Genomic DNA, 27356 nt, shown 5'->3' with positions numbered 1-27356 from the left:
ATATTAGAATGGCCTTTAGAATGTATACTCTGACTAGCAATAATTTTCCAAATTCTTTCATGAGCTGAGTAAAACCTTGTTGGGGGTGGGCCAGACCTTCAACAAAATTTTACAATTTTAATTTCACAAAAATAAAGATAAGTTCCAAAAAGTGACACTGCTGCATATGGCACTGCATGCAGTCAGTTTGCAAAGTAAATCTTAATGCTATGACTAGTGAGGCAACATCTCAGATATAAAAAAAGCAGATGAGACCACAGTAGTTAGCAAAAATCAATGTGGTACTGCATATGAAAGCCCGCCTGTTGGCAAAGCTCTTTTACCAAAACAATAATGTACTGGCTGCAGTTTGGGAATACTGCTGTTTAAAAACCTTAAAAAGGGTACTTTTTCCCCAAATGGATCACACAAAATGATGAGGTTATTTAAAGAAACATGCTTATTTCCCAGTGTGGGACATACCATCTAATGGCACCAAATGAAATGTACTCATCCATTAGTGCCAGAATGGTATTATAAAACCTGGATATTCCACAGGCAAATGTCTCTAAAGTGCTCCTGCAATGGTTTCTTATAGGATTCACACTGAACAAGTTAACTCTATATGATGCCTAACAATGCACCAACTCTTCTGTTCAATTTCTGATCAGGATGAAGTTGAAGGTGGATGACATAGCTTTGGAACTTCCTATGGAATGATATTCATTTTCAGTTAATTGGTGGTTTAAATATCCATACTTGTCATGTAGGGGGAATCATCATCATCCATTTTCAATCCACTGCAGGATGAAAGCCTCTCCAGCAACTTTCCAGTTCCTACTGTTTTGAGCACTGGCCATCCATTTACTACCCACAAACTCATGAATTTCATATGTCCATTTCTGTTGTTGTTTTCCAGGTTTTCTCTTAGCTCCTCTTGGGTACCATTCTGTTATTTTCTTAGTCCATCTGTCATCATGTCTTCGAGCTGTGTTTCCTGCCCAAGACCATTTTAGTTCTTTAGTTTTGATAAGAATGTCCTTTACTTGAGTTTGCTGCCATGTATTTCTCTTCTTATCTAACAGTCTGATTCCCAATATAATTTGTTCCATTCTTCGCTGTGTAGTTTTCAGCTTCTCTTCCATTCTTTTGGTGAGTGCCCAAGTTTCACTTCCATAAGTCATGGTGGGGAGTATACATTTGTTCATTATTTTATGTTTCAGACAAACTGAGATATTGCTCTTCAGTATGTGACTATATTTCCTGAATGCTATCCATCCAAAATTTATTCTTCTTTTGACTTCCAGCCATTCATCATTATTAGAGCTAATAACTTGTCCCAGATAAGTATGTGACTCCACCTTTTCAATTACTGCTCCTTCAATCATTATTTCCCTTTCTGTGGCATACTTTTTCATCATTACTTTTGTTTTAGCCATATTCATCTTTAGTCCAAAATCCTTACTAACTGTGCATAACTGATTAAGATTTTCCTCTAATTCTTTGGGATCTTGGCTTATGACCACAATGTCATCTGCAAATCATAAATGGTTTAGGTACTCTCCGTTCACATTGACTCCTTTCTGCGACCAGTCTAATCTTCTGAAAGCTTCCTCAAGGGCAGCAGTAAACAGCTTCAGAGATACTGTGTCTCCTTGTCGACCTGCTTTCTCGATTTTAAATTTCCTACTCTCTTTGTCTAGTCTAATAAAGGAGGTAGCACTCTCATATATTTTCTTCAAAATCATAATATGTGGGGTATCTATGCCTTGTCTTTCCAGTGCCCAAAACATTGCCTTATGCTGAATGGAGTCAAATGCCTTTTCATAATCCACAAATGCCAGGCATAATGGTGTTTTATATTCATTTGCTTTCTCCATTAGCTGTGATATTACGTGAAGGTGATCCATAGTTGAGAATCCTGTCCTAAAGCCAGCTTGCTCTTTCGGTTGATTCTCATCAAATATTGTTTGTGAACAATTGTGAACCTTGTGAACCCTTGTGAACAACTTATAGATGTGGGATAACAAGCTAATTGGTCTATAATTTCTAATTTCTGATTTATCTCCTTTCTTATGCAGCAAAACTATGATTGCATTATTCCACTGCTTAGTTGTCACACCTTTTCTAATACACTTTGTGAAGAGCCTTGCCAGTTTTTGTATTGTCTCTTCCTCCCAATTTTAACAACTCTACAGTAACTTCATCTTTCCACGGGGCTTTCTGATTCTTCATTTTCTTCAATGCACGTTCTACCTCAACAGGAAGAATATCGGGTATGTTGTATGTGTTGCTAATTTGCAATCCATCTTCCCCACTGCTGGTATCATTCCCTCTCTCCTTGTATAATTCTCTATAGTAGTCTTCTGCTGTTTGAATTATGCCTTCTCTGCTGTTTATAAGTACACCATCGCTATTCTTCAGTTTCAGTATTATTTGTCTTTCTGTATTACTGCACTTGGCTGCTGATTTAAATCCTTTGTTTTCCCTACATGCTTGTTCTACTTTTCTTGTGTTAAATCTTCTTATGTCCTCTCTGAGTCTCTTTCTAATGGCTTTGCATAACTCAGTATACTCAATTTTTTCCTTGTCAGTGTTTACCTTGCTCTTCATTTTTCGCCTTCAGTTCATCATAACAAGTGTTTCTTGACTAATTTTTTCTTCTTTGGATTTCTTTTTCCGTATAGGTTTCTTGGGCTTAATCACTTTCAGAAAGTTGTAATATTCCTCGTTGATATCTTGGTCCTGAGCAGTCTGCAGAAGCTCAAACTTGTTCTTAAGTTCCAGTACATACTGCTTTTTCTCTTCTTCTGTTATCTCAAAGACCTTTGTATTATTTACTCTAGTCAGTTTTTTCCTTTCCTTTCCTACATCTATATCAAGTGTACATCTTACCATTCTGCGATCACTTCCAACATTTACCTTATTCAGGACGGTAACATCATTCACGATATATCTTCTGTTAGTGAGGATGAAGTCGATTTCATTAGTTGTTAATCCATTTGGACTCTTCCATGTCCACTTTCTGTTCACTCTTTTCTTGAAAAAAGTGTTCATTACTGACAATCCTTGAGATTCTGCAAATTCCACAAGTCTTTCACCTCTTTCATTTCTTTCACCAATTCCAAAATTTCCTATAATTCCCCTTTCTGCGCTGTTTTGTCTTTTTTCAACCTTAGCATTGAAGTCCGTCATAATAATGGTGTAGTGAGTTTTCTGCTCATCTAGAAGACTCTTAATTTTGGTGTACATTTCTTCAACCTCTTCATTATCATGGCTTGATGTTGGTGCATATATCATTATATGCCTTTAGCTTGTACCTCTTAGAAATCTTGAGTATTAGTCTTGACACCCTTGATGATGATGTACTTTTGAATTCCAAAATATTTTTTAAATCTTTAAAAATGGGGGAATGCCATGGAGCAAAACTGGCAAAATTCTTCTCCAATATCTACATTATTATATATATTTGGGTTTACAGCAAATTTTGTACTGATTTCTTCCTGAAATCATTTTTCAATCATTCGTGATCTTTTCTGACATTTTTATGATTTCTGCACGCTTGAGAGAGAGAGAGAGAGAGAGAATATTTGCATAGATCTGCTTATATGTGCAACCATCATACACTAGACTGCCACTCACAACAGGTAATTCAATTGATCACATAATTTTCTGGAATTTTGCCATCTCATTCTTCGAATCTTTCTGGTTATGGGCAAGGAGAAGATTTATCTAGTTAATATTCAGTCTCCCACTAATCTAAAGGAAAGAGATACACACAAACGCACGCGCGCGCACACACACACACACACACACACGTGTGTGTGTGTGTGTGTGTGTGTGTGTGTGTGTGTGTGTGTGTGTGTGTGTGTGTGTGTGTGTGTGTGTGTGTGTGTGTGTGTGTGTCAACTCTAAATTTTTATACCTCAAGATCTATTAGATTAATGCAAGAGAAAAAATTGAATAAGAAAAACTTATTCTTATAAGTAAAGTACTTATTGTTATCTCTTTTCTCCTTATGTCAGCATAAGCTTCTTTTGCACATGTATAAATGTAAATAAAAAACACCACAACTCAAGTGAAAATTGTGGTTGACACTCATTTTCTGTATTATTTTCAGTTTTGTTTCAAAGGTATCTGTCGGGCCAACTGTTATCTTGCCTGTTTGCTGTTAAATTTAAGTATAGATTACCTTAAAGTTTATTATTTGGACCTAGTTAAACAGGCAAGTAACAATAAGAAACAGATAGCCTTGCTAAGTATTGATGGGATATATTGTGAATGGTGTTAGCTCTCGAAAAAGTGCCATTCGGTGTATCCAATTATCAATAATTAGCCGCATAATCATTTTATTTTATTCTATTTTATTGCTAATTTTATGTTTATTTCTAGGGTATAACAAAGCAAACCAGCACAGGCTATCTTAGTCTTTATTTTGGCCTAATTCCTGCCTAGTACTTTTATGCTAAAGTTTTAACACACTTTGAGTACCTATATGGTACCTGTTACATTCTTACAGTAGTAATTATGTATTATACATGTCACACAGCTGCATGTGCTTTGAAATCACTTTTGTTTGTTGCAATAATGAAAATTTTTTTTAATTGATATTCATAATTAAATTACATATAAACTATACGTTATTTTCTTATTAGGCTTAAATGGCACAGTTTGCTTAAGTTATTTTTCAAAGAAGGCTGTACTGACGTTAAACCACCTATTTCCTTACCTGGAACTCAATTTCAAATCAAGTCCTTCAGCATAAAAGGTTGAGTAGCAGTGGTCTAGACACTATTTATTCTAAATTTCATATCTGGGAAATTCACTGTATATACAGCTGGCCAAAGCAATGCACTTTAATTATAACCATCCTGTGTTTCAGGTGGTCCATAAGTAAGGAATGTTTTGAATAACTGCTGTGATGCAAATATAAGTTGTTTTAAAATTAATTTATAATCTTTTTTTAGTATTTCAGAATAATTATTACATAAGCCTTACAAGGAAGGAGAGGGCTGAAATTGTAAAGCATTCAAAATATGAAAATGCTGTAGAAGTTACCAGTTTAAGAATTTTTTTGGACATAAACAACCCACAATAAAGATTTTAAAGTAAATTGTGAAGAAGTTTGATTAATTGGGGACAGTACACAGTGTCTACCAGAACCTGGTAGACTGTGTACTGTTTCTAATTTGAAACTTGTAAAAGAGGATATCAAAAGAAGTTCAAAAAAATCTCAAAGAGAACAAAGTTTGGAACATGAAATACCTAAAAGAAGCTTACCATTTTTGCTGCATTTACACACATAAGCATCAAAAGGTACTAGACGTGATATACCATCATACATTATATGAGTTCAAAAGGCAATCAAGTGCTGTGCCGTAATGTATATACGGGTAGTCATTCTTAAGTGATCAATAAATGAATGCCATAAAAGTAAAGACACTTGAAATTAGCAACTACTCAAATTTTGGCACACCAATTGAACTCTTTGCAGCAGCGTTTGGTTTTTGTTTATAGACTTAGTACACAGTTTTATTTGTTTTTTGATTGTTTTGATGTTAATTTATGTACACGAATAGACTTATAAAATTTTAAGATTTTTTTTCTTATTTACACCTCAGCACAAAAGTAAATATTTACTTTTAGCTATGAACTCCAAATTTTTACTTTTCAACCATCATTTACGAATTTTCAAAATGCTGAGGATGTTGATGTTTATCATCATATGAAAATTAAGATACATTGGACACTCTCTCTAAGTGGCAGTGTATGTGTTAAATAGAAACATAAAAGGAACTTGAATGCAATGTTTATCATCCCTTGTTTCTACAAAGTTTGAATTGAGTATGACCCATGTAAAAGATTGGAATTTGTCAAACAGTTTTTGTCTTGTTGGACAGACTACTTGTGTAGATGAGACCTGCTGATATTAGTGAATCTTGACTACACAAGTTGTCTGTCCAACATGTCTAGTATCAAGTTTCGAGACTATAGGATTCCCATAATAATTTTTACACGTCGCAGTTTTTGTCATTGAGTGTTACAAACCCAGATATTGACAGTGTTTTGTGGACTGATGAAGACATATTTAAAGTAGAACTGTTAATCATAACTTTTTTTTTTTTTTTTTTTTTTTATGAAAACCCCAAACATGAGAGGTGCTAGAACCTATAATACTAGTACCGTGCTTGGATTGGAGGTTGAGAAGACCAAAGAAGATATTTGTTGATATTAGACTTGAACTTCTGTATGCTGTAATTTTAGATCAATAGCAGAGATCGGCATATGATGTTGTTGTTGTTATTTGGTTTTTAGGAACATTAGCAACTAAGGCTATATTGCTTCGGGAATATGCAGTGGTCATTCCCTAACCTTTCCGCATCCTCCATATTTGGTGGTGACAGGTTTGAACCCCGGTCCAATCAAGAAGCGTATGCTACGCACTACTGCTCCTTCCCACCTGGCTACGGAGGCGCCTTGGGCATATGAAGGAAAGTTGTTCCAGAAAACAGCAGTTGAATGAATAAACGAGGAAGGTGAAAAGTGGTTCTGTGAGTTTGAAGTTGGACAGTAAATGGATGTTGGCTGGTGACAGCATGTGTTCGGACTGTTTTGAAAGAGAGAGAGGGATACAAGCAAATTCAGAAGAACATGGAAATATCTGTAGAAAAGGCACGCAGCAGAAACAGTACATCTATGAGAGAGCGAGTGGAGAGACTCTGTTAGAGAGGAGTCATTAATTAACCTAACTGCCCTCTTCTGAATGGAATCTAGAAGCCTGAGAGAGGTTTGGGGGGTACTGCCCCAGATGTGGGAACAATATTGCATGCTAGGGCGGATTTACAATTTTACAGGTGGAAGAAAAGTAATGCAAAGGGCGAAATAGAAAAACCAAGTTATTTAGAAGCAGAGGAAACAATATTTGTAATGTTCTTGTGCCAAGAGAGATTAGAAGTCAGGGTAATCCCCAAAAGAGAGATCTTGCCTAGAAATCGGAATGTCACCAAAGATAAGCATAGGAGCTGAAGAATCCTTTTTGCGAGATATAAGAGAAGACTGAGTTTTAGAAGGATTGAAATCGACTAAGTTGTCTTTGCCCCACTGCAGAATTACACGGAGATCGGCATTTAAGGAATTGGTAGTGGATATTCGAGAAGTTGTAGTTGATTGAGCACGGCAAGGTTTCTCAAACTGGAAAGTGGAATACAATGTGCTATCGTCGACAAAACTATGGATAGGGTTTTCAGTCAATGGAAGAAGGTTATTAATATACAAGAGGAAAAGAGTGGGGGAAAGAACTGAACCTTGGGAGACACTGCCCCGCATTAGTGGAGAAGTTACTGGAGAAGTTATAAGACAGAGAGCCATCTACCATCACCCTCAGTGAGCAGTCAGAGAGAGAATTGGATAACCAATTACAAAAAACAGTTGGCAAACTATAAGATGGAAGCTTGTTTAGTAAACCTTTATGCCAAACACAATCGAAAGCCTTTGAGACATCAAGAGCAACTACTTGTGTTTCACCAAACTTTTCCATTGAATTTGTCCGTAAATGGGTAACATGAGCCAGAATATCAGCAGTGGATCGACAGTGACGGAATCCATACTGGCAATCATTGATCAGATGGAAGGATTCTAGGTAGTTTAAGAGTTGGCGTTTAATTGATTTCTCCATTACTTTAGAAAGAGTAGAAGTAATTGCAATGGGACGATAATTGGATTGGAGGGAATGTCACCCTTTTTAGGAACTGGCTAGATATGAGCAAATTTACAAGCAGAAGGAAAAACACCTTTGGAATAAGAAAGTGAAAAAAAAAAAGGCGACAAAGAACAGGAGTAAGTTCAGGAGCACAGGTTTTGAGAACAAGTGGAGAAATACCATCAGGACCTGAAGCTTTCTTAGCATCAAGATTTGTCAAAATCTTTCTGACATCCTTTTGACGGAAGACCACAGGAGGCATTGAATGGAGCATGTTGGGAATGGTGGGAGGTGTTTAATCGAGATCATTAATACATGAGTTGGAAGAAAATTGGGTTGCTAGCAGATCAGCTTTATCCTTGGCTGAAGTGACAATAGAACCATCTGGCTTTGACAGAGATGGGAGCAGAGATGGGCAAAAGTTGCGGCCAATAGCTTTGGCAAGAGACCAGAATGCTTGGCTACCATTAGGGCAAAAAGCAAGTTTTCTACTCTTAGTCTGTTCAGAATCTAGTTTGGACTGATTAATAACTGCTTTACAATTGCTGCAAGCTCTGGTGTAGGCAGAAAATGAAACTGAAGAATTAGAAACAAGCCATTACAATATGCAGCATTCTTCTCTTGAACAGGCTTAGCACATTTATTGGAAAACCAAGGTTTAGATAAAGGACGAGATTTTAAAGTGGAGTGTGGAACAAAGGATTCCATTCCTACAAGAATAATTTCACTGACACGATCTGAGCAAATATTGCCATCAGAAGTTTTGAAACAGTAATCTGACCAATGAAAGGAGAAAAGAAATCTCGCAGGTCATCCCATTTTGTATTCTTGTAATGCCAAACAACATGAGGTTAGGAATAGTCATGAGATAAAGGCTCCATTGGAGAAGAGACAATCACTAAGTTGTGATCTGTGTTGCCTAAAGGACCATTCATTTCAACCGTGTACTTAGAAGGGTTGGTTGTTAGAAAAAGATCAAGCGTGTCGGCTGTATGGTTAGGATTGTCCGGTATTCTGGTAGGTAAGTGAACAATCTGTTCCAGGTCATTAGTAATTGCAAAAGCCTTCGCATCTCGACCAGCTATGTCTGCGTTACCAGAGAATGGAAGCCAGCTGAAGTTGGGAACATTAAAATCACGAAGGAAATTTATCTCACTGTTAGGAAAGTTGGACTGGAGAAAGTCAATTTGCAAAGAGACAAAGTCAAAGAGCTCCAAGTGATTAGTGGAGTTGGGAGAACGGTAGAGACAACAGATGAATTTGACAGAATCAGGTAGAGAGATTTTAAGCTAGAGCAGGTTGAAAAAAGGAGATTCCAAATTACTAAGTCTCTGACAGGGAATATCAGAAGGGATATATGCACCAAGTACCACCTTTGAGATGAATGGAATCATATAGCAAATAATTTGGGCAACTGAAATAAGCAGTGGTTGAATCAACCGATAACTGAGATTCTGTCAGAAAAAGTACATTGGGTTTGCATACTGCAAGTGGAAATGGACATCGTTGAGATTAGAACTGAGATGACGTATATTTGTGAAATGGACTAGGAAGTGTTTGGAAGGTTTAGATCTTTTTGAAAAGTGGGGGGGGGATATGCTGTATGAAGTAATGAAATTTTTGAATACGGCGTACACATGTTAAGAATATACCCAGATCCTTGACATAACATGGCCTCGACAATGCTCCCCGCATACACACTACTCGGACTCCCTCCAGTCACTATCTGGCAGAGTAGCGGTAGGCAGATTATACACTAGCTGATCTGGAAGCCGCCTAGAGAGTTACCAATAGGTTCGGTCCGATGTACTAACTGGGAGCCACCCTGCAAACACTGTTTTAGAGCTGTACCTTTGAAATGTAAGGAAGTTTGGATCTCGCCATGATGTCCATCATAACCTCAAAAGACATCAGTCATACTGCATGATGGAAGGGTTTTAATAACTTTTTTTTTTTATCTTAACAACCCCCATTTATTCTCTAACAAGGATTTTATGGACAAGAGATGGTTCAGATTTTTTTCCTTGAAGGAATTTTGATAAGAGGAAACCACCTGACATTGCTAAAAGATATAATTATTCCAATAATGCAATCCAAAATCAGTTTTAAACATTGCTTTTTTTTATGCAGGATGAAGCACCAGCTTATTATGAAAAAATTCACAGAAGCCTATGACACAGAAGCCTATGATAGATACAAGTTGATATGCAACCAAGTTACAAAGCAGGTTAGGCAGGCGAAGGCAGATTACGAGAAATCCTTGGCAAGGGATGCAAAGAAAAACAGCAAAGAGTTCTTTACTTATGTAAACTCTAGAAGGAAGGGGATGAATCAGATTGGTCCACTTGATATTGATGGGTCAAGTGTTGATGATCCTGCTCAGGTAGCTAACAAACTAAATGAATATTTTGCATCGACATTCACACATGAGGAGTTATTCAGCAAGGGGAATGCCAGAGGTGTATTCAACTCTAGCAGTAAGCTACAGAATCTTGAAATAACTGGGAGTAAAGTGGAGGGGAAACTGTTGAAGATAAACACAAGAAAGGCACCCGGGGTGGATGGGATCTATCCAGTTATATTAAAGGAGGCAGCAAAGGAAGTAAGCAAACCCTTAGCCATAATTATGAGAGCTTCCTTGGACTCAGGGGAGGTACCCATAGACTGGAAATGTGCAAATGTGACCCCAATTCACAAAGGAGGATCAAAGGCTGACACAAGTAATTATAGACCTGTGAGCTTAACTTCTGTTCCAGGAAAATTAATGGAGGCACTGGTTAAAGAAGCACTGCAGGATCATTTAGACAAGACTTCAGTTATAGCTCAGACACAGCATGGTTTTGTTAAGGGGAAGTCTTGCCTGACCAACTTGATTGGATACTATGATGCAGTCACAAAAGAACTGGATGCAGGGAATAACTTTGATATTATATACTTGGATCTTAGAAAGGCTTTTGATACTGTTGCACATGGAAGACTGCTACACAAATTGGAGCAGTGTGACATTGGAGGCAAATTGCTGCTATGGATAAAGGGGTGGTTGAGGGGGAGAAGACAGAGAGTGGTAATCAATGGACACTGCTCATCGTGGACCAATGTTATTAGTGGAGTCCCTCAGGGCTTAGTGTTGGGTCCATTATTGTTTTCTGTATTTATAAATGATATTGATGATGGTATATCAAGCTTAATGTCCAAATTTGCAGACGATACAAAGGTTGGCAGGGTTGTCAAGGACACTACTGACACTATGCTGCTGCAACAGGATCTGGAAAGGTTGAGCAGATGGGCTGAGAGGTGGCAAATGAAGTTTAACATTGACAAATGTAAAGTACTACACATGGGAAACAGCAACCCCAGAGCAACGTATCAACTCTGTGGTACTACACTGACAGTGGTAGAGAATGAAAGGGACTTGGGGGTGGTTGTGCAGGCAGATATGAAGTTCTCTGAGCAGTGCAGACGGGCTGCAAGAGTAGCTCATGGAGTATTGTCAGTGATATACAGGAATTTTTCCAGCAGGGATAAGGAGGTGATTATTCCATTGTATAAGGCAATGGTCAGGCCACACCTAGAGTACTGTATACAGGTCTGGAGGCCTCATTTCAAGAAGGATGTAGAGCTGCTGGAACGAGTACAGAGAAGGGCAACAAGATTAGTGAATGGAACAAAGGGGTGCTCTTACGAAGAAAGGCTTAAGTTTTGCAAATTACAGTGTCTGGAAACTAGGCACCAGCGAGGTGAACTGATAGAGGTATATAAAGCCTTGAATGGTTTAAGCATGCTCAATGCTGATGGGATTCTTCCTCTAGCTCAGAAAAATCACCTGAGAGGGCATAAATTCAAATTGAGGAAAGACAGATGTAGGATAGACGTGCTGAAATTTGCCTTTAGCCAGCGGGTGGTTGGTTGGTGGAACAGACTTCCATCCCTTGTGGTAGAGGTTGATAGCCTAAATAAGTTTAAGGCTCAGCTGGACAGGTATTTTGAACGAACAGAGGGGTGAAGTGGAAGTGGTTTTTTTTTTTTTTTTTTTTTTTGGCTGATGCTGCATAAGCTTGCTTTCTTGCATCAAATGCCTCTGCTAATGCTAATTGGCCACGAATTTTTACATCAAAAGTTCCCAGATCAATGGATTGGACAGTGGGGTTTTATTGAATAACCACCATGCTCCACAGATTTAAGCAATCCTGTAATCGCTTTTGTGGGGATTCTTAAAAGATAAAATATTTAGTAATAAGCATAGGTCCTTTGTTGAAGCTTCAGCGTACAGCAAATAGTTAGAGAATTTGAGAACATTTCTGAGCAATCGTGCCTTACTTTATGTCTCTCTGTAACCAAAAGAGTACAGTTTTGTAAAGAACAAAATGGTGATTGGATTGAACAAATGGCAGAATTTATTTTTTATGTTTATGCATGCCTTTTCTATTGTGCTAGCCTAAATTTAAAAAATATATATATTAAAATGGCATTTTTATTACAGACAAACATATTTCCTTACTTATGGACTACCCTGTACATATATTTAAAAGGTGTAAAATAAGATTGTATAAAAGTGGTAAGGAACAAGAAAATGTATAGTATACATAAAAAGAAAACAATGTTATATAGCATACAACCTTGGTATTGTTATCAAGTGAGCCACTAAAATTATGAGAAAAGACAACAAGTTGTAGGTCTCTGTAATTGTGCAAGTAAATAATAATTAGAATTTGAATTTGGAATTTAGCCAATAAGGCCAAAAACGCTTATGAAAGAAAATACTATCTATAATAAGCATGTAGTTTATAGTTAACCCTTTTTTACACCTAGTTTAGTGTCAGCTTTAAACTGCATGCTTGTCATCAGTTGTATTTTCTTTTGTGTTTTTTGCCTTAACCTTCCATATTTGCTAAACTCTAAATTCAAATTCTAATAACTATTTACTCGGATAACATTTATGTCAGAAACGGAGACCCACGTTTTGCCATCTTTCCTCTCAGTTTTGGTGGTTGAATCTTGATAATGATACCGACATTGTATGTTGCATGACAGTGCATTTTTTTGTTTGTTTTTTTGCATATACAGTAGATTTGCTTGTTTCTTACCACTTTTATACAGCTTTATTTTACATATTTTTTATTTATATATTTGGCCATGGGGTCTTTTTGCTTTGCAGTGGGCCTACTCCATAAAATTCCTCTCTCTTTCACACTTTTTTTTTTTTCTTCACAGTATATGGGCACCTCCGTAGCCAGGTGAGCAGGTGCAGCAGTGTGTAGCACACACACTTCTTGATTAGACTGGGGTTTGAGCCCATGACCACCAAATATGGAGGATGCGGAAAGGTCAGGGAATGACCACCGCATATCCCCGGAGCAATATGGCCTTAGTTGCTAATGCTCCTAAAAACCAAATAAAAATCTTCACAGTATATATCTTATTCTTCTATTCCTTGTATATATGTTGATATATATATATATAATTTTTTTTTTTTTTTTTTATTCTGTTAAAAACAGAATACTAGCTGCTGGATCTGCTTCTAGTGCTGGTCATCAGATAACAGCTTATGAGGTACAATATAATTTTTTATATTATTTCAGTAGTAAATATGTACTGGGGTCCTTGTTACCTGAGTATTCATTATCCAAGTCCCTGCAGTTCTGACATCTGATTAATTTCCGTTAAGCAAATAGTTTCTGCACTTGCATTCAAAAATACTAGAGCTTTGAAAAATAAAGCTAAAGCTAAAGCTTCACTATCACTGATCTTTTTTGACTGGTAATTGAGTTTTTTGTATGAGAAGTAAAGAAATTTTTTGGAGGTAAAAACTGGATTTCAGGATTCTTCTTAGTTTAGACAGTGTCACTACTCATGTTTTCAAATCTGATAGCATGTGTCCTAATGTTAAGATAGTCTTTTTAATACTACATTTGTCATCTGCAATGCAACCCGTGGAGCAGGGATTTATAAGTGTTTTGAAGGCGTGTTATTTTCACCTCAATTTTTGGGAATTAATTGCTGAAACTAACATAACCAATGAAAAACAATGTGGAAAAATTTTAAAGCAAATTTAATATTTTTAATCATGCTGAAATAATTGGACAAGCTTGGAAAGAAGTTTCTATTTGGTTGATGAATAGATGCTGAGAAAACTTATACCTGATGCTGTTCGTACTTTTGAAGAATTTGATGGTAATCCGGTTCATACTGAAACCTCAAATCCAACATGATCCAACTTAAGAAAGCTTACTGGTGAGCACCATGACAAAGTTGCTCATTTCTGATCACTTTACACTTTAGAAGAGTTTTAAAATAAAATGAAAAAAATTAATTTATGCCTACACAGTATTAGCATTAAATATTAATTTACACTTAATAATTAATATTTCTAAAAATTGCTAAAAAAAAACAGCAAATTCACAGCTTTCACAAAAACTCCATTTTTGTGAAAGCTGTGAATTTGCTGTTTAATCCAAATGTAAATTGCATTGCAGAACTCAAAAACTGAGAAATTCTGAAAACTGAAAACTTTCATACTCCAAGCTTCCAGATAAGAGATCCCATACTGTACTTATTTTAGAAAGATGTATTTTAGTTCCAAGTCATCTATATCACTGTCATAGGTGTAGGATATATGGGATTTGTGGAGGGAGTATATATAAGAAGGTAGTGAAATCAGAAAAAATTGAATTTAAGGTGAACAAGGACTTCCAGAAATAATTTTGAATTTGTCTAATACTCAATTTCCTGCAGGTAATATTTATATTTTATGTACTATTCATATTGTTTATTTTTTTCAATGGTATTCTGAGAACTTGTAATTAATGATGGGTATAATCAAAAGGCTACAGGTGATTCATTTGATTATGATAAAACATTCAATTTATCATTAAAATGATTAATGATGGGCATAATTGAGTGGTTATAATTGACTCACTTGATTATGGTTATTTGATTTGCTTCATCAACATCTCAGTCAGTAACAATTATTCTCTTGCTATGAACATTCCAAATAATTATTAGTATTGGTTGCTGTTCTTTGAGAGAGAGATTGTTTCAAATAATTTTATTCAATCAAATTCAAATTTGCTTTTAAGTACCAAAAATTTTCTGTTACTTGTTGAATATCAATATGTTATTAGTAATGAAGTACAACAGTACATGTAATAACACTGATCAATATTAGTTTTATTACATTATTTGGTGCATATGATAGTTTTTTTTTTTAAAGGCATGTTTATAAATGCATAAAGTGTCTACCCATGTAACAACTCAGCCCCCAATAGGTAGATTTTGATAACATTTATATTTAGGTCTTTTAGAAAGATTTGTTGTGCCATCTTAAATTTCATTTAAATTGAATCCAACAGGAATTTGGCTTTTTTTTTCTCCTGCAAAATTTCAAGTTATCTCTATAAATAAATGGAAGTTTTTCAGATTTTTGACTTAATTTACACAAATCTCTGAAATCAAAATTGATACCAAATTTTCAATATATGTTCTTTTAGCCCCCCCGAGAAGGTTTTAGTTCTGATTTGAAGAAGAAAAGTGAAATAGCATCTGTTTTGCTGGTTCCTGGGAAGCTTTTAAGACCAATTACAATTCCAGCCCTTCCCAGCTCCACTCCCCAAAAATGAATAAATCTAAATAAAGTATGTTCCAGGCATTACTCTAGAAGCAAGCATCTAATAGATGCTAAATTTTTGCCTCATGTTTTGTCGTAATATTTTAGGTTCAAATATCATAGCACCCTCAATTTCCTCCCCTCTATATGGAAACATTGCTATACACCAGAAATAGCAGCTCTGGTCTTTTTCAAATTTTCAGCACCTATTTAGAGTATTTCTCTTGATGATTTTATACAAATATCACATCAATTGGTTAACCCATGTTCTTTGTGTCCCTGTTTTCCCTCTTAAAGAAAAAGAACTGTTGCACAAATCTCATTTGCAGCTATTTGTCACATGAACATCACATTGCGACTCTTTGGCAAACACTTCCTGCGTACAGTAGTTTTTAAACCATTATTTGATAATTGAATATGCTTGAAATGTAATGCTTTACTAACTTGATTTTTTTTTTTTTTTTTTTTTTTGAGGTGCATTCACATATACGTAATGCATCTCTTGGCTTCACCATATTTGCCTGTCTGCTTGTAGTGGACAGATTTTGATGAAATTTTATATTTGGGTCTTTTAGAAACATTTGTTGAGATCTGAAATTTAATTAAAATCAGACCAGTAGAAATTTAGCAGTTTTATTATCATAAAATTAATGAATTTTATGAAAATAAAATTACTTTTACAAATTATCGTTGTGTATAAATCAAAATTATGTTTCAGATGTTTGGGCACTGCTCTACTAAAGAAAAGTCAGATTGATATCAAGTTTTCAGAATATGCTCCTTTACTACTTGAGAAGATTTTGGGATTAATTCTGATGCAGTATCGCCCAGTAATTCCTCGGCCCCATGAAAATCTGTATTATCAGATAGAGAGCATTACTGAAGAGGGAAAAGTTAGGTCAACACCAAATTTTCAATATGTGTTTTTTTGGTCCTTGGAAGCTTTTAGGGTTAATTGTGATTCCATTGTCCTTCCATTTCTCTCCCCACACCTACAAAAACACATTGTGATAAATTTGGAACAGCTGTTCCAACTCTTTTTGAAAACTTCAGAACTTATTTAAAATATATATTCTTCTGTATCTTTTTACTAAATTGCACATTGACAGATTAACTCACATCTCATGCCCCAAACTAGAGCAGCAAAGCAACGGGCACAAAGTGGCAGGAGTGCTGTGACTCGGGAGAGAACTGAGGGGGCCGATTCTCCAATGCATAACAGCCTAAAAAAATGTACAACTTGTGAAATGTTTGCCGAACTCTCTGGAACGGAACATGATATTGCCATGGGGGATGTTTTGTGTGTGCACGATGTAAGGAGTGTAAAGAAATCAAGCAACAACTCAGCGTTATTATGGGCCTATATGAGAGCTTGAAGGACAGGGTGGATGCCCTCGAAGGATCTAAATTGAGGGGCCCATCAAGCTCTCAGCTGCCCACTTCAATGCCAGAGATTGCACTTGGTCATCACGGCAAGCCTCAAGGCAGAATTTGCTGGTCCCACAGGAACTAGTAGTTGTTGGTGACTCTATTGTCAGAGAAACGAGGAACATATTGTGCAAAAAGGATAGGTGGAACAGGACCAGGGTATGTCTGCCAGGAGCAAAGGTTGATGACGTTGTAGAGCGGATATCATCTTTTAAGGGCACAAAAGGTGATATAGTTGTACACGTTGACACTAATCATATTAAGAGTAGGAGACCGGCAAAATTACTTAACAAGTACAGGTCACTGTTGGAAAAAAGCCAGGAATTAGGGTTGAATTTGAAAGTGTCTGCAATTCTGCCCAGACACGATAGAAGGGAGTATATGATGAGAGCCTTGTTGATCAATTCAGCTTTGGAAAGATTGTGCAAGGCTCAAGGGATAGAATTTTTTTCAGCCTGGTCTGTACTTGTTAACAGGAGAGACTGCTTCTACAGGGATGGGATACACTTAAATAGAAAGGATGCAAGAATATTTGCTGATGCTATCGAGGCAGTGTTAGGTGGGTCGGAAAACTGATAGCTTGGGGGAATACAAGGACTAATAGTTTAACAGTAGCCGCAGGCAGAGGTGAAGGTGATTCTTGCACAACTTCTATTAGAATAAGTAATAAATAAAAAAATAATAAATTTTCTGTTTATACTCCGGCACGGCAACCAAGTCAGTAGAGTTTACAATAAATCGTCAATACAAATATTTATCGTATTTAGTAGTCACGGGCTTGAACCCCGGTCCACTCAAGGAACGCGTGCTATGCACTCTCGCTCCTGACCACTGGGCTACGTCAGGCCTGTAGCGATCTGGAGTGAGGGGTGTTGGGGTTTCAGGGACGGATGGCAGTCATCAAGAAATAGGTTGATATATGGGATGTGTTAGGGTAACTAGTAATAGGAGCATGTATGCTTGCATGTATACCAATGCTAGAAGTATAATAAATAAATTTGATGAATTTGAAGTGTTGGTCAAGACATCAAAGGCGGATATTGTTGGGATAGCAGAGAGGTGGTGTCACACAGATATAAGGAATGCAGAACTGTAATTTGGGGAGTACAATGTGTACAGAAAGGATAGACAGGATAGGAAGGGAGGAGGTGTCCTGCTGTTAATTAAGAAAAACATAAAAATCAAAATAAGTGCATCAAGTTGATATAGATGAACAGTGTACTGTTGAGTCAGTTTGGTGTGACATAAACACTGTGACAGCAAAAATAAGAGTAGAAGTGTGTTATAGGCCTAATGACTCGAATGAGTACAGTGAACAATTGTACAGAGAAATAGAGTGGGCTAGTAAATCAGAATGTCTTATAATGGGGGATTTTAACTTCCCAGATATTGACTGGAACTTCTGGGTTGGTCACTCAGACTTTTGTGGATTTATTGGATGATTGTTTTCTGCAGCAGCATGTTTGAGAGGCAACCAGAGAGAGTAATACTCTTAATCTGGTTATCAGCATTGATCATTCGTGTATTAAGAATTTGCAGATAAAGGAACCACTAGGTGGCAGTGATCACAGTGTACTGATGTGGGATTTACTTAAAGATTTAATTATCATCAGGGGTAAAGAAAAGGATTTTTGCTTCCGTAAAGGTGAGTACAGTGGTCTCAGAAAGTTTTTAAATTCTGTACAGTGGGATCAACTGACGATGTTACCAACAGTAAATTCTAAGTGGGAAGCATTCAAGGAATTAATCGTGGATGCTACTAAACGTTTCATACCTATTAAGAAATACTGTTCAAGGTTTAGGCCTAAATGGTTATCTAATGAACTAATAAGACTCGTAACAGAGAAGAAAAATGCATGGGATGCATATAAATTATCAAGCGACTTAGAAGCCTATGGCAGATATAAGCTAGTCTGTAATCAGGTCACAAAGGAGGTTAGGCAGGCGAAGGCAGATTACGAGAAATCCTTGGCAAAAGATGCTAAGAAACACAGCAAGGATTTCTTTACTTATATAAACTCTAAAAGGAAGGGGATGAATCTGATTGGTCCACTTGACATCAATGGTTCGACTGTTGATGATCCTGCTCAGATAGCAAACAAACTGAATGAGTATTTTTCATCTACATTCACACATGAGGAATTATTAAGGTTTGAAAGTGGCAGAAGGTTATCAAAGTGGAGGAGAAATTGTTGAAGTTAAACATAAGAAAAGCACCTGGGGCGGATGGGATCTATCCAGTTATATTAAAGGAGCTAAGGAGGCGGCAAAGCAACTAAGCCAACCCTTAGCCATAATTATGAGAGCATCCTTGAACTCAGGGGAGGTTCCCACGGACTGGAGATGTGCAAATGTATCCCCAATTCACAAAGGGGGATCGAAGGATGACACGAGTAATTACAGACCAGTTAGTTTAACTTCTGTTCCGGGTAAAATAATGGAGTCACTGGTTAAAGATGCATTGCAGGATCATCTAGACAAGACTACAGCAATAATTCAGACACAGCATGGTTTTGTTAAGGGAAAGTCTTGTCTGCCAAATTTGATAGGATATTATGATGTGGTTACAAAGGAACTGGATGCAAAAAATAATTTTGATATCATCTATTTGGATTTCAGGAAAGCTTTTGACACTGTTGTGCATGGAAGACTATTGTACAAATTGGAGCAGAATGGTATTAAGGGTAAGTTGCTAGAGTGGATAAAAGGATGGTTAAGTGGGACAAGACAGAGGGTGGTAATCAATGGGTGCTGCTCTTCGTGGACTAATGTTATTAGTGTAATCCCACAGGGTTCGGTGTTGGGTCCACTGTTGTTTTGTATATTTATCAATGATATTGATGAAGGTATATCAGGCTTAATGTCGAAGTTTGAGATGATACAAAGGTTGGCAGGGTTGTTAATGACAGTAATGGCAGTGTGCTACTGCAACAGGATCTAGATAATTTGGACAGATGGGCTAAGAAGTGGCAACTGAAGTTTAACTTTGACAAATGCAAAGTACTGCATATGGGTAGAAGTAACCCCAGAGAAACGTACCAACTGTGTGGTACTACACTTAAGGTGGTAGAAAATGAAAAAGAACTGGGAGTAATTGTGCAGTCAGATATGAAGTTTTCTGAGCAATGCTGACAGGGTAGGTCATGGGGTTTTGTCAATGATATATAGGAATTTTGCTAGCAGGGAAAAGGAGGTGATTGTCCCTCTGTATAAGGCAATGGTCAGGCCACGCCTTGAGTACTGCGTACAGGTCTGGAGGCCTCATTTTAGGAAGGATATAGATTTACTTGAGCGTGTACAGAGAAGGGCAACAATATTGGTGAGGGGAATGAAGGGATCCTCTTACCAAGAGAGGCTTAAGTTCTGCAAATTGCAGTGGCTGGAGACTAGGCACTGCGCTGTGATCTGATTGAGGTGTATAAGGCCTTGAATGGGTTGAGCACACTGAATTCTGATGGGATCCTTCCACTTGTTCAGATTACGAACCTAAGGGGGCATAAATTCAAATTAAGAAAGGACAGATGTAGAATAGATGTGCGGAAATTTGCCTTTAGCCAGCGGGTGTCCAGTTCCTCCTTAATTGCTGGAACAAACTTCCATCTGTCGTGGAAGTTGATAGGTTGAATAAATTTAAGGAGGATCTGGACAGGCATTTGGTGGGAATGGTGTGATTTTTTTTTTTTCTTGGCTGATGCTGCATAAGCTCATACACTTGCTTTCTTGCATCACATGCCACTACTGCTACTACCTACACCTGCATCCCCTCTCCCAAAAAGAGAACTATACAAATCCAATCTCACAGCTGCTCATTATGTGAACATCAACATGTGATGTTCACATGGTAAGTAGTCATGAGGTCAAATATAGAAGTTTTTAACACCTTTAACTCTTGTTATTTGATAATTGAACTCATCTTTTATGTCAAATAGTGTGTACGTGACCTGACTTTTTTATCAGCGACATTGTCAGAAATTTTGTTTGGTGGAATTGGGGGGAGTTTATACCTTCCAAATGCATATCTTTTACAATCATCAGCACATGAGAATATCATTGTATAATATATAAAATTGGCAAAATTAACATTTTGTGTAATTAATAACTGGAGTTAAGTTGCAATTTGGTCAGTGAGAAAATATTAAAATATTTTCTAACTGATCAAATTGCAACTTATTAACTCATTTTATAGTGATAACACATAAGTATAACAGTAAACTTTATCTTAATTTTTGTTAATGATATGTCACATTGTTTGGTGTTGAAATGATAATAAACAGAAAGTGGACTGAAAAGTAATGCTTCTTACTGCATAATTTACGAAGAAATAGAAATAAATACTCATTTTGATTTATCTTTTTTAGCATTAGCATTAGTAGAGGCATATGTTACAAGAAAGCAAGCTTATACAACTTCAGCCCAAAAAAAAAAAAAAAAAAAAAAAACCCTTCCCATTTCACCCATCCATTCGACCCAAATGTTTGTCTAGTTCTGCTTTGAATTTATTTAAGCTATCAACTTCCACAACAACAGATGGAAGTTTGTTCTAGCAGTCAACTACCTGCTGACTAAAGGAAAATTTCTGCACATCTATTCGATAACTGTCTTTCCTCAATTTCAGTTTATGCCCCCTCAGGTTTGTAATCTGAACAAGAGGAAGAATCCCATCAGCATTGAGCCAGCTCAATCCATTCAAGGCCTTATACACCTCAGCCAGATTGCCTCATAGATGCCTAGTCTCCAGACACTGCAAAATTAAACCTTTCTTCATAAGAGTGCCTCCTTTGTTCCCCTTACCAGCCTTGTTGCCCTTCTCTGTATTCATTCTAACAACTCCACATCCTTCCTAAAATGAGGCTTACAGGCCTGTACGCAGTACGCAAGATGTGGCCTGACCATTGCTTTATACAAAGAGATAATCACCTCCTTATCTGTTTGCAAAATTCCTGTATTTCATTGACAAGACCGAACGACCTACTCAGCTAGCCTGCACTACTCAGAAAACTTTATATCTGACTGCACAATTACCTGCAGGTCTCTTTCATTCTCCACTAGCCTGAGTGTAACACCATCCAGTTGGTACATTTCTCTGGGGTTCCTGCTACCCACATGCAGTACTTTGCATTTGTCAATGTTAAACTTCAGTTGCCACTTCTCAGCCCACCTGCCCAACTTTTTCAGATCCTGTTGCAGCAGCATACTGTCATTAATGTTATTAACAATCCTCCCAACCTTTGTATCATCTGTAAACTTTGACATTAAGCTTGATAATACCTTCATCAATATCAGTGATAAATATACAATACAACAATGGGCTCTACACTGAACCCTGGGGGACACCACTAATATCATTAGTCCACGAAGAGCAATATCCATTGATTACCACTCTCTGTCTTCTCCCACTCAAGCATCCTTTTATCTAATCTAGCAACTTTCCCTTAATGGCATACTGCTCCAATTTGTACAAAATAGTGTTCTGTGTGCAATGGTATCAAAAGCTTTCCTGAAATCCAAGTATACAATATCAAAATTATTTTTTTTGAATCCAGTTCCTTTGTGACCACATCCTAGTATCCAATCAATTGGTCAGACAAGACTTACCCTTAACAAATCCATGCTGTGTGTGAATTATTACTGCAGTCTTGTCTAAATAATCTGTAATGCTTCTTTAATCAGTGACTCCATTATTTTCCTTGGAACCGAAGTCAAACTAACAGGTCTGTAATTACTCATGTCACCCTTTGATCCCCTTTGTGAATTGGATACATTTGCACATTTCTATGTATGTGGGGACTTCCCCTGAGTCCAAGGATGCACCCATAATTATGGCTAAGGGTTTGCTTACTTTCTTTGCCACCTCCTTTAATATAACTGGATAGATCCCATCCACACCAGGTGCCTTTCTTATATTTAACTTAAACAATTTCTCCTCCATTTCGCTCTTAGTTATTACAAATCATTTTACTCGCTGGTAGAGTTTGATAAACATCTGGCCCTCTCCTCCTTGAATGACTCCTCATGTGTGAATGTAGATGCAAAGTACTCATTTAGTTTGGCGGCTATCTGAGAATGATCATCTACAGTCAAACTATTGGTATCAAGTGGACCAATCTGATTCATCCCGTTCCTTTTAGAATTTATATACCTGTAAGTAAAGAAGTCTTTGCTGTTTTTCTTTGCATCTATTGCCAAAGATTTCTCATAATCTTCCTTTTCTTGTGTAACCTCTTTTGTGTCTTTATTACAGACTAGCTAATATATACCATAGACTTCTGTGTTGCCTGATAATTTGTGTGCATCCCATGTATTTTTCTTCTCCGCCATGAGTCTCATTGGTTCATCAGACATCCATTTCAGCCTAAACCTAGAATAGTTTTTCTTAGTTGGAACAGAAAGCCTAGTAGCTTCCAAGATTACTTTCAAGATTACTTCCTTGAATGCTTCCCATACAGAATTTTCTGTTGGTAACATCATCAGTTAGTGTCACTGTATACAACCTAAAAAATCTCTATGATCAGTATAGTCACCTTTACGAAAGCAAAAACCCTTCCCTTTACTTTATCTGCAGAGTCTTAATTCATGAAGAATCAATGCTGATAATCAGATCAAGAGTGTTACTATCTCTGGTTGCCTCTCTAACATGCTGCTGTAGAAAACAATCATCCAATAAATCCACAAAAGCCTTGCTAGTGTGCAAGTGACCAAACCACAAGTTCCACTCAATATCTGAGAAGTTAAAATCCCACATTATAAGACAATCTGATTTACTGCCTCACTCTGTTTCTCTGTATAATTGTTCATTGTACTCTTTAGGCCTATAGCAAACTCCCACTGTCATTTTTGCTTTCCCAGTGCTTATTTCACACCAAACTGACTCAACATTGCACTGTCCATCTATGTCAACTGTATGCACTTCCTAGATTTTGTGTTTCTTAACTAACAGCATAACCCCTGCTCCTTTCCTATTCTGTCTATCCTTTCTGTACATATTGTACCGGTGCTGCTAGGTTTAAAGAGACGCTGATCGGCACCGCCCCTCATTCACCACAAAGCCGACCGGGCTAGCCGGGTGGGTAAAGTGCCTGCCTGGCAACCCAAAGGTCGCGGGTTCGATTCCCGCCTCGGGCTTAGATCAGAGTACTGCAAAAACCTTGGGAGGTGCATTATGGCCACAGAAGCCTATGCGCCAACAACTACCAAAATAAAAAAAAAAAAAAAAAAAAACATATTGTACTCCCCAAATTCTAATTCTGTATTTCGTATATCCGTATGATACCACATCTGTGATATCTCAACAATATCCGCCTTTGATGTCTCAACTAGCACATCAAATTCATCAAATTTATTTACTATACTCCTATCATTGGCGTACATGCACTTGTTCTTACTCTTAGTTACTCTAACACAACCCATGTAGTTACTTGTTTCATGACTCCCATCAGTTCCTGAAATCCCCAGCAACTTGCTTTCTCGGCTGCTGCTCATTCTAATAGAAGCAGTGCAGGAATCATTTCCACCTCTGCCTGCAGCTACTGTTAATCTATTAGTCTGTGAATCCCCCACAAGCTAGCAATTTTTCGACCCACCTAACATTGCCTTGATAGCATCAGCGAATATTCTTGCACCCTTTCTATTTAAGTGTATCCCATCCCTGTAGAAGCAATTTCTCCTGTTAACAAGCACAGACCATGCTGGAAAAAATTCTACACCATGAGTCTTGCACAATCTCTCCAGAGCCAAATTGATTGACAAGGCTGTCATCATATGCTCCCTCCTGTGATATCTGGTTAGAATTGCAGACACTCAAATTTAACCTTAATTCATGACTTTTTTTCAACATTTACCTGTACTTGTTAAGTAAATCTGCAGATCCCCTACACTTAATATCATTAGTGCCAATGTGTACAACAGTATCACCCTTTGTGTCCTTAAAATTCTGTATCTGCTCTACAACGTCATCAACTTTTGCCCCTGGCAGACATACCCTGGTCCTATCCTTTTTGCACAATATATTTCCCGTTTCCTTGACAGTTGAGTCATCAACAATAACTAGCTCCTGTGGGATCAGCGCATTCTGCCCTGAAGATTGCTGCTGTGTTGACTGGTGCACAAGAGTGAGCTCTGGCGTTGAGTTGGGCAGCTGAGAACTTGATGGGCCCCATTTTAATTCCTTTGAAGGCATCTCCCTGCATCTTTAAACTCTCATAGATGCTCATCAGAATGCTGAGTTGGCATCTAATTTCTTCACATTCTCTGTACATAGCACACACAAAGACATCCTCCATGGCTAGATCATGTCCTGTTCGAGAAAACTCCACAAACATGTCACAATTTGCACATTTCTTTAGACTGTGATGCGTTGGTGAATCGCCCCCTTCGGTTCTTCTCTGAACCACAGTACTTCTGCTACTTTGTGCATGTTACTTTGCTGCTCTAGCCTGGGGCATGATTTCTGTTTAAATACAATTTAATTAACAATAAAAATTAATAAGATATATAAATTTAATCGATTAATTGCTAATACCATACTAAGCTAACAGATTCCTAATACAGTACTACGTATTACACTATCTAGTTTTCTACAAAACCTCCCCTAATTTTTAATTCAATACATTCTCTAGTGCTTAACAAGTTTTTGAATAGTGTTTCAAGTAAAAGTCTTTTTTGCTGAGATGCCAGCCATCTCTTTATACCTACTTTATCATCATAAGAGCTATATCTGTTGCATTGGAGTTCTTTAAGTTTTGGGAACAAAAAATACACCTGGGGGCCAGCTTGACTATAAAGAGGATACAGAACAACTTCAAATCCCAGTAACAAAATTCTTGTCAGTGTTTCATAGCTACAGTGAGGTTGTACATTGCTGTATTTAGGTAATATAGCTGTATTGCTAAGCCTTGCTCTTTTCATTTTTTTTTTTTTTTTTTCTTGAACTTGTACAATGTCTCAGTATTCCTGTATAAATAGATTATGGTTCCTTTTTCCAAAATTTTAGCATGGATAACACCCATAGATTCCTAAAATGTTTTCTTTTGTAAAATTACCTGTTTTTGTAAATTAATTGTTCTATTTTCCCGGAAGTTTCGGGAGGCTGTAAAAATGTAAACCCCTGGCTTTTTGGCCTTGAAGGGCATTAAAGATTATCTCTCTCTCTCTCTCTCTCTCTAAAAAAACAATCAGCATCACTTTACTGGTTGCTGCTTGGACTTCCTTTTTTTTTTTTTTTTTTCTCTCGCTCTTCTTTTTTTTTTTTTTTTATTTATATGGAGATGTGTTTTGTGACAAAATACCTTGGACTATCTCTTTGTTTTCTGGGTCATAGCATGAATCCAGGATTCATTTGCAGATGCCTAATATTTTTGGCAGTCGAAAACTCAATAACTGCACATTGTTTGAACCATGTATTTAGAGGTGCTTCCATTTAAAACAGTGTAACTTATAAATGAACAACCGCATAGAAATGCTATTATACGTGTACTAACTACAAGCTATTAGCTATGTGGAGAACATAGTCTGACCTTGTTTAACTGGTGAACTAAGAGGCATTACTTTGCATCCCACCCTCCTAATAAAGATTATAAAAAATAAGATAAAAGTGCTGGTAAAATATAGTAAAACACTCTCCATATATATATATATATATACTACCATTAAATATTGACAAAAGTTACATTATAATAAAATAAATAATTGAGCATTCATTAGGGGCAGCGACTTGCAGTTCCTCCATATGAAGCTGAAATATATTTTAAATTAAATAAAATAAAACATAAGCCAGTAGTATGGCAAAAACTGTAGAGCGAAAAATTAACATAAAAATAACCAAATAAACAAACGATCGAAAAAGAAGAATAAAAGTTAGACATAAATAATAGCCCAGAAACCCCTATATAATTTTGAACTTTAAATCCAATTAACATGACGTATATAAAATTTAGAATAATGCTAATTACATGTTAATTTAGCGGTACCCCCCCCCCCCCCGAGAGGTACCAGTTTCAAAAGACGTGAAATATCACCAAAAAAAAAAGGGGTTTAAAGGAACTACTGAAAGATAACAAAATCAGAATAAATTGAAATAAAATAGACTGACCATTATGCCCCATATCGACAGAGGACCATGAGGCCAATAATGGTCATGGAATCGCTGCATTTCAATCGCTATACAAATCGTCGCAATGGTGAAAAGATCGAAGTACCAAATCACCCTTCTTCCCCCGATCGATCCTCCAATGCAGAGGATTTGCACGGCGGTGGTCCTTATGCAGCGAAAAATAAGTTATAGAACAGACAGCACTCTAAAGCAGAGCCACACCACTGACATACTGTAAGCTGAATCAGTTTATATAGAAGAAAGGAAAATATATGGCAGCACAGGCGCTGCTAAATTAGCATATCAACCCATACTACCTTTGAATTATATTAAATATTGATAAAAGTTAAATTATAATAAATTAAATAAATAAATAATTGCGCATTCATTAGAGGCAGCGACGTGCAATTCCTCCATATGAAGCCGAAATATATACTACCATTAAATATTGACAAAAGTTACATTATAATAAAATAAATAATTGAGCATTCATTAGAGGCAGTTACTTGCAATTCCTCCATATGAAGCCGAAATATATTTTAAATTAAATAAAATAAAAC

At 36.9% G+C, this 27356-nt stretch overlaps 1 protein-coding gene across 2 annotated transcripts in view; it reads left to right on the top strand.

Moving 5' to 3' along the window:
- LOC150085456 (jouberin-like) overlaps positions 1–27356 on the top strand; it is a 320291-nt gene that overhangs the window by 119744 nt on the left and 173191 nt on the right. For both annotated transcript variants that reach the window (XM_090373258.1, XM_090373259.1), the window contains exon 12: positions 13174–13228. In XM_090373258.1, coding sequence (XP_090229384.1) covers positions 13174–13228 — 55 coding nt within the window. The remainder of the gene's footprint in view (positions 1–13173; positions 13229–27356) is intronic.

This window comes from Mastigoproctus giganteus, chromosome 5, assembly GCF_048544385.1.
Source record: "Mastigoproctus giganteus isolate SK-2022 chromosome 5, ASM4854438v1, whole genome shotgun sequence".
NCBI lineage: Eukaryota > Metazoa > Arthropoda > Arachnida > Uropygi > Thelyphonidae > Mastigoproctus > Mastigoproctus giganteus.
Note: the sequence above shows the minus strand (reverse complement) of the source record. Positions and strands in the feature narration are given on the sequence as shown.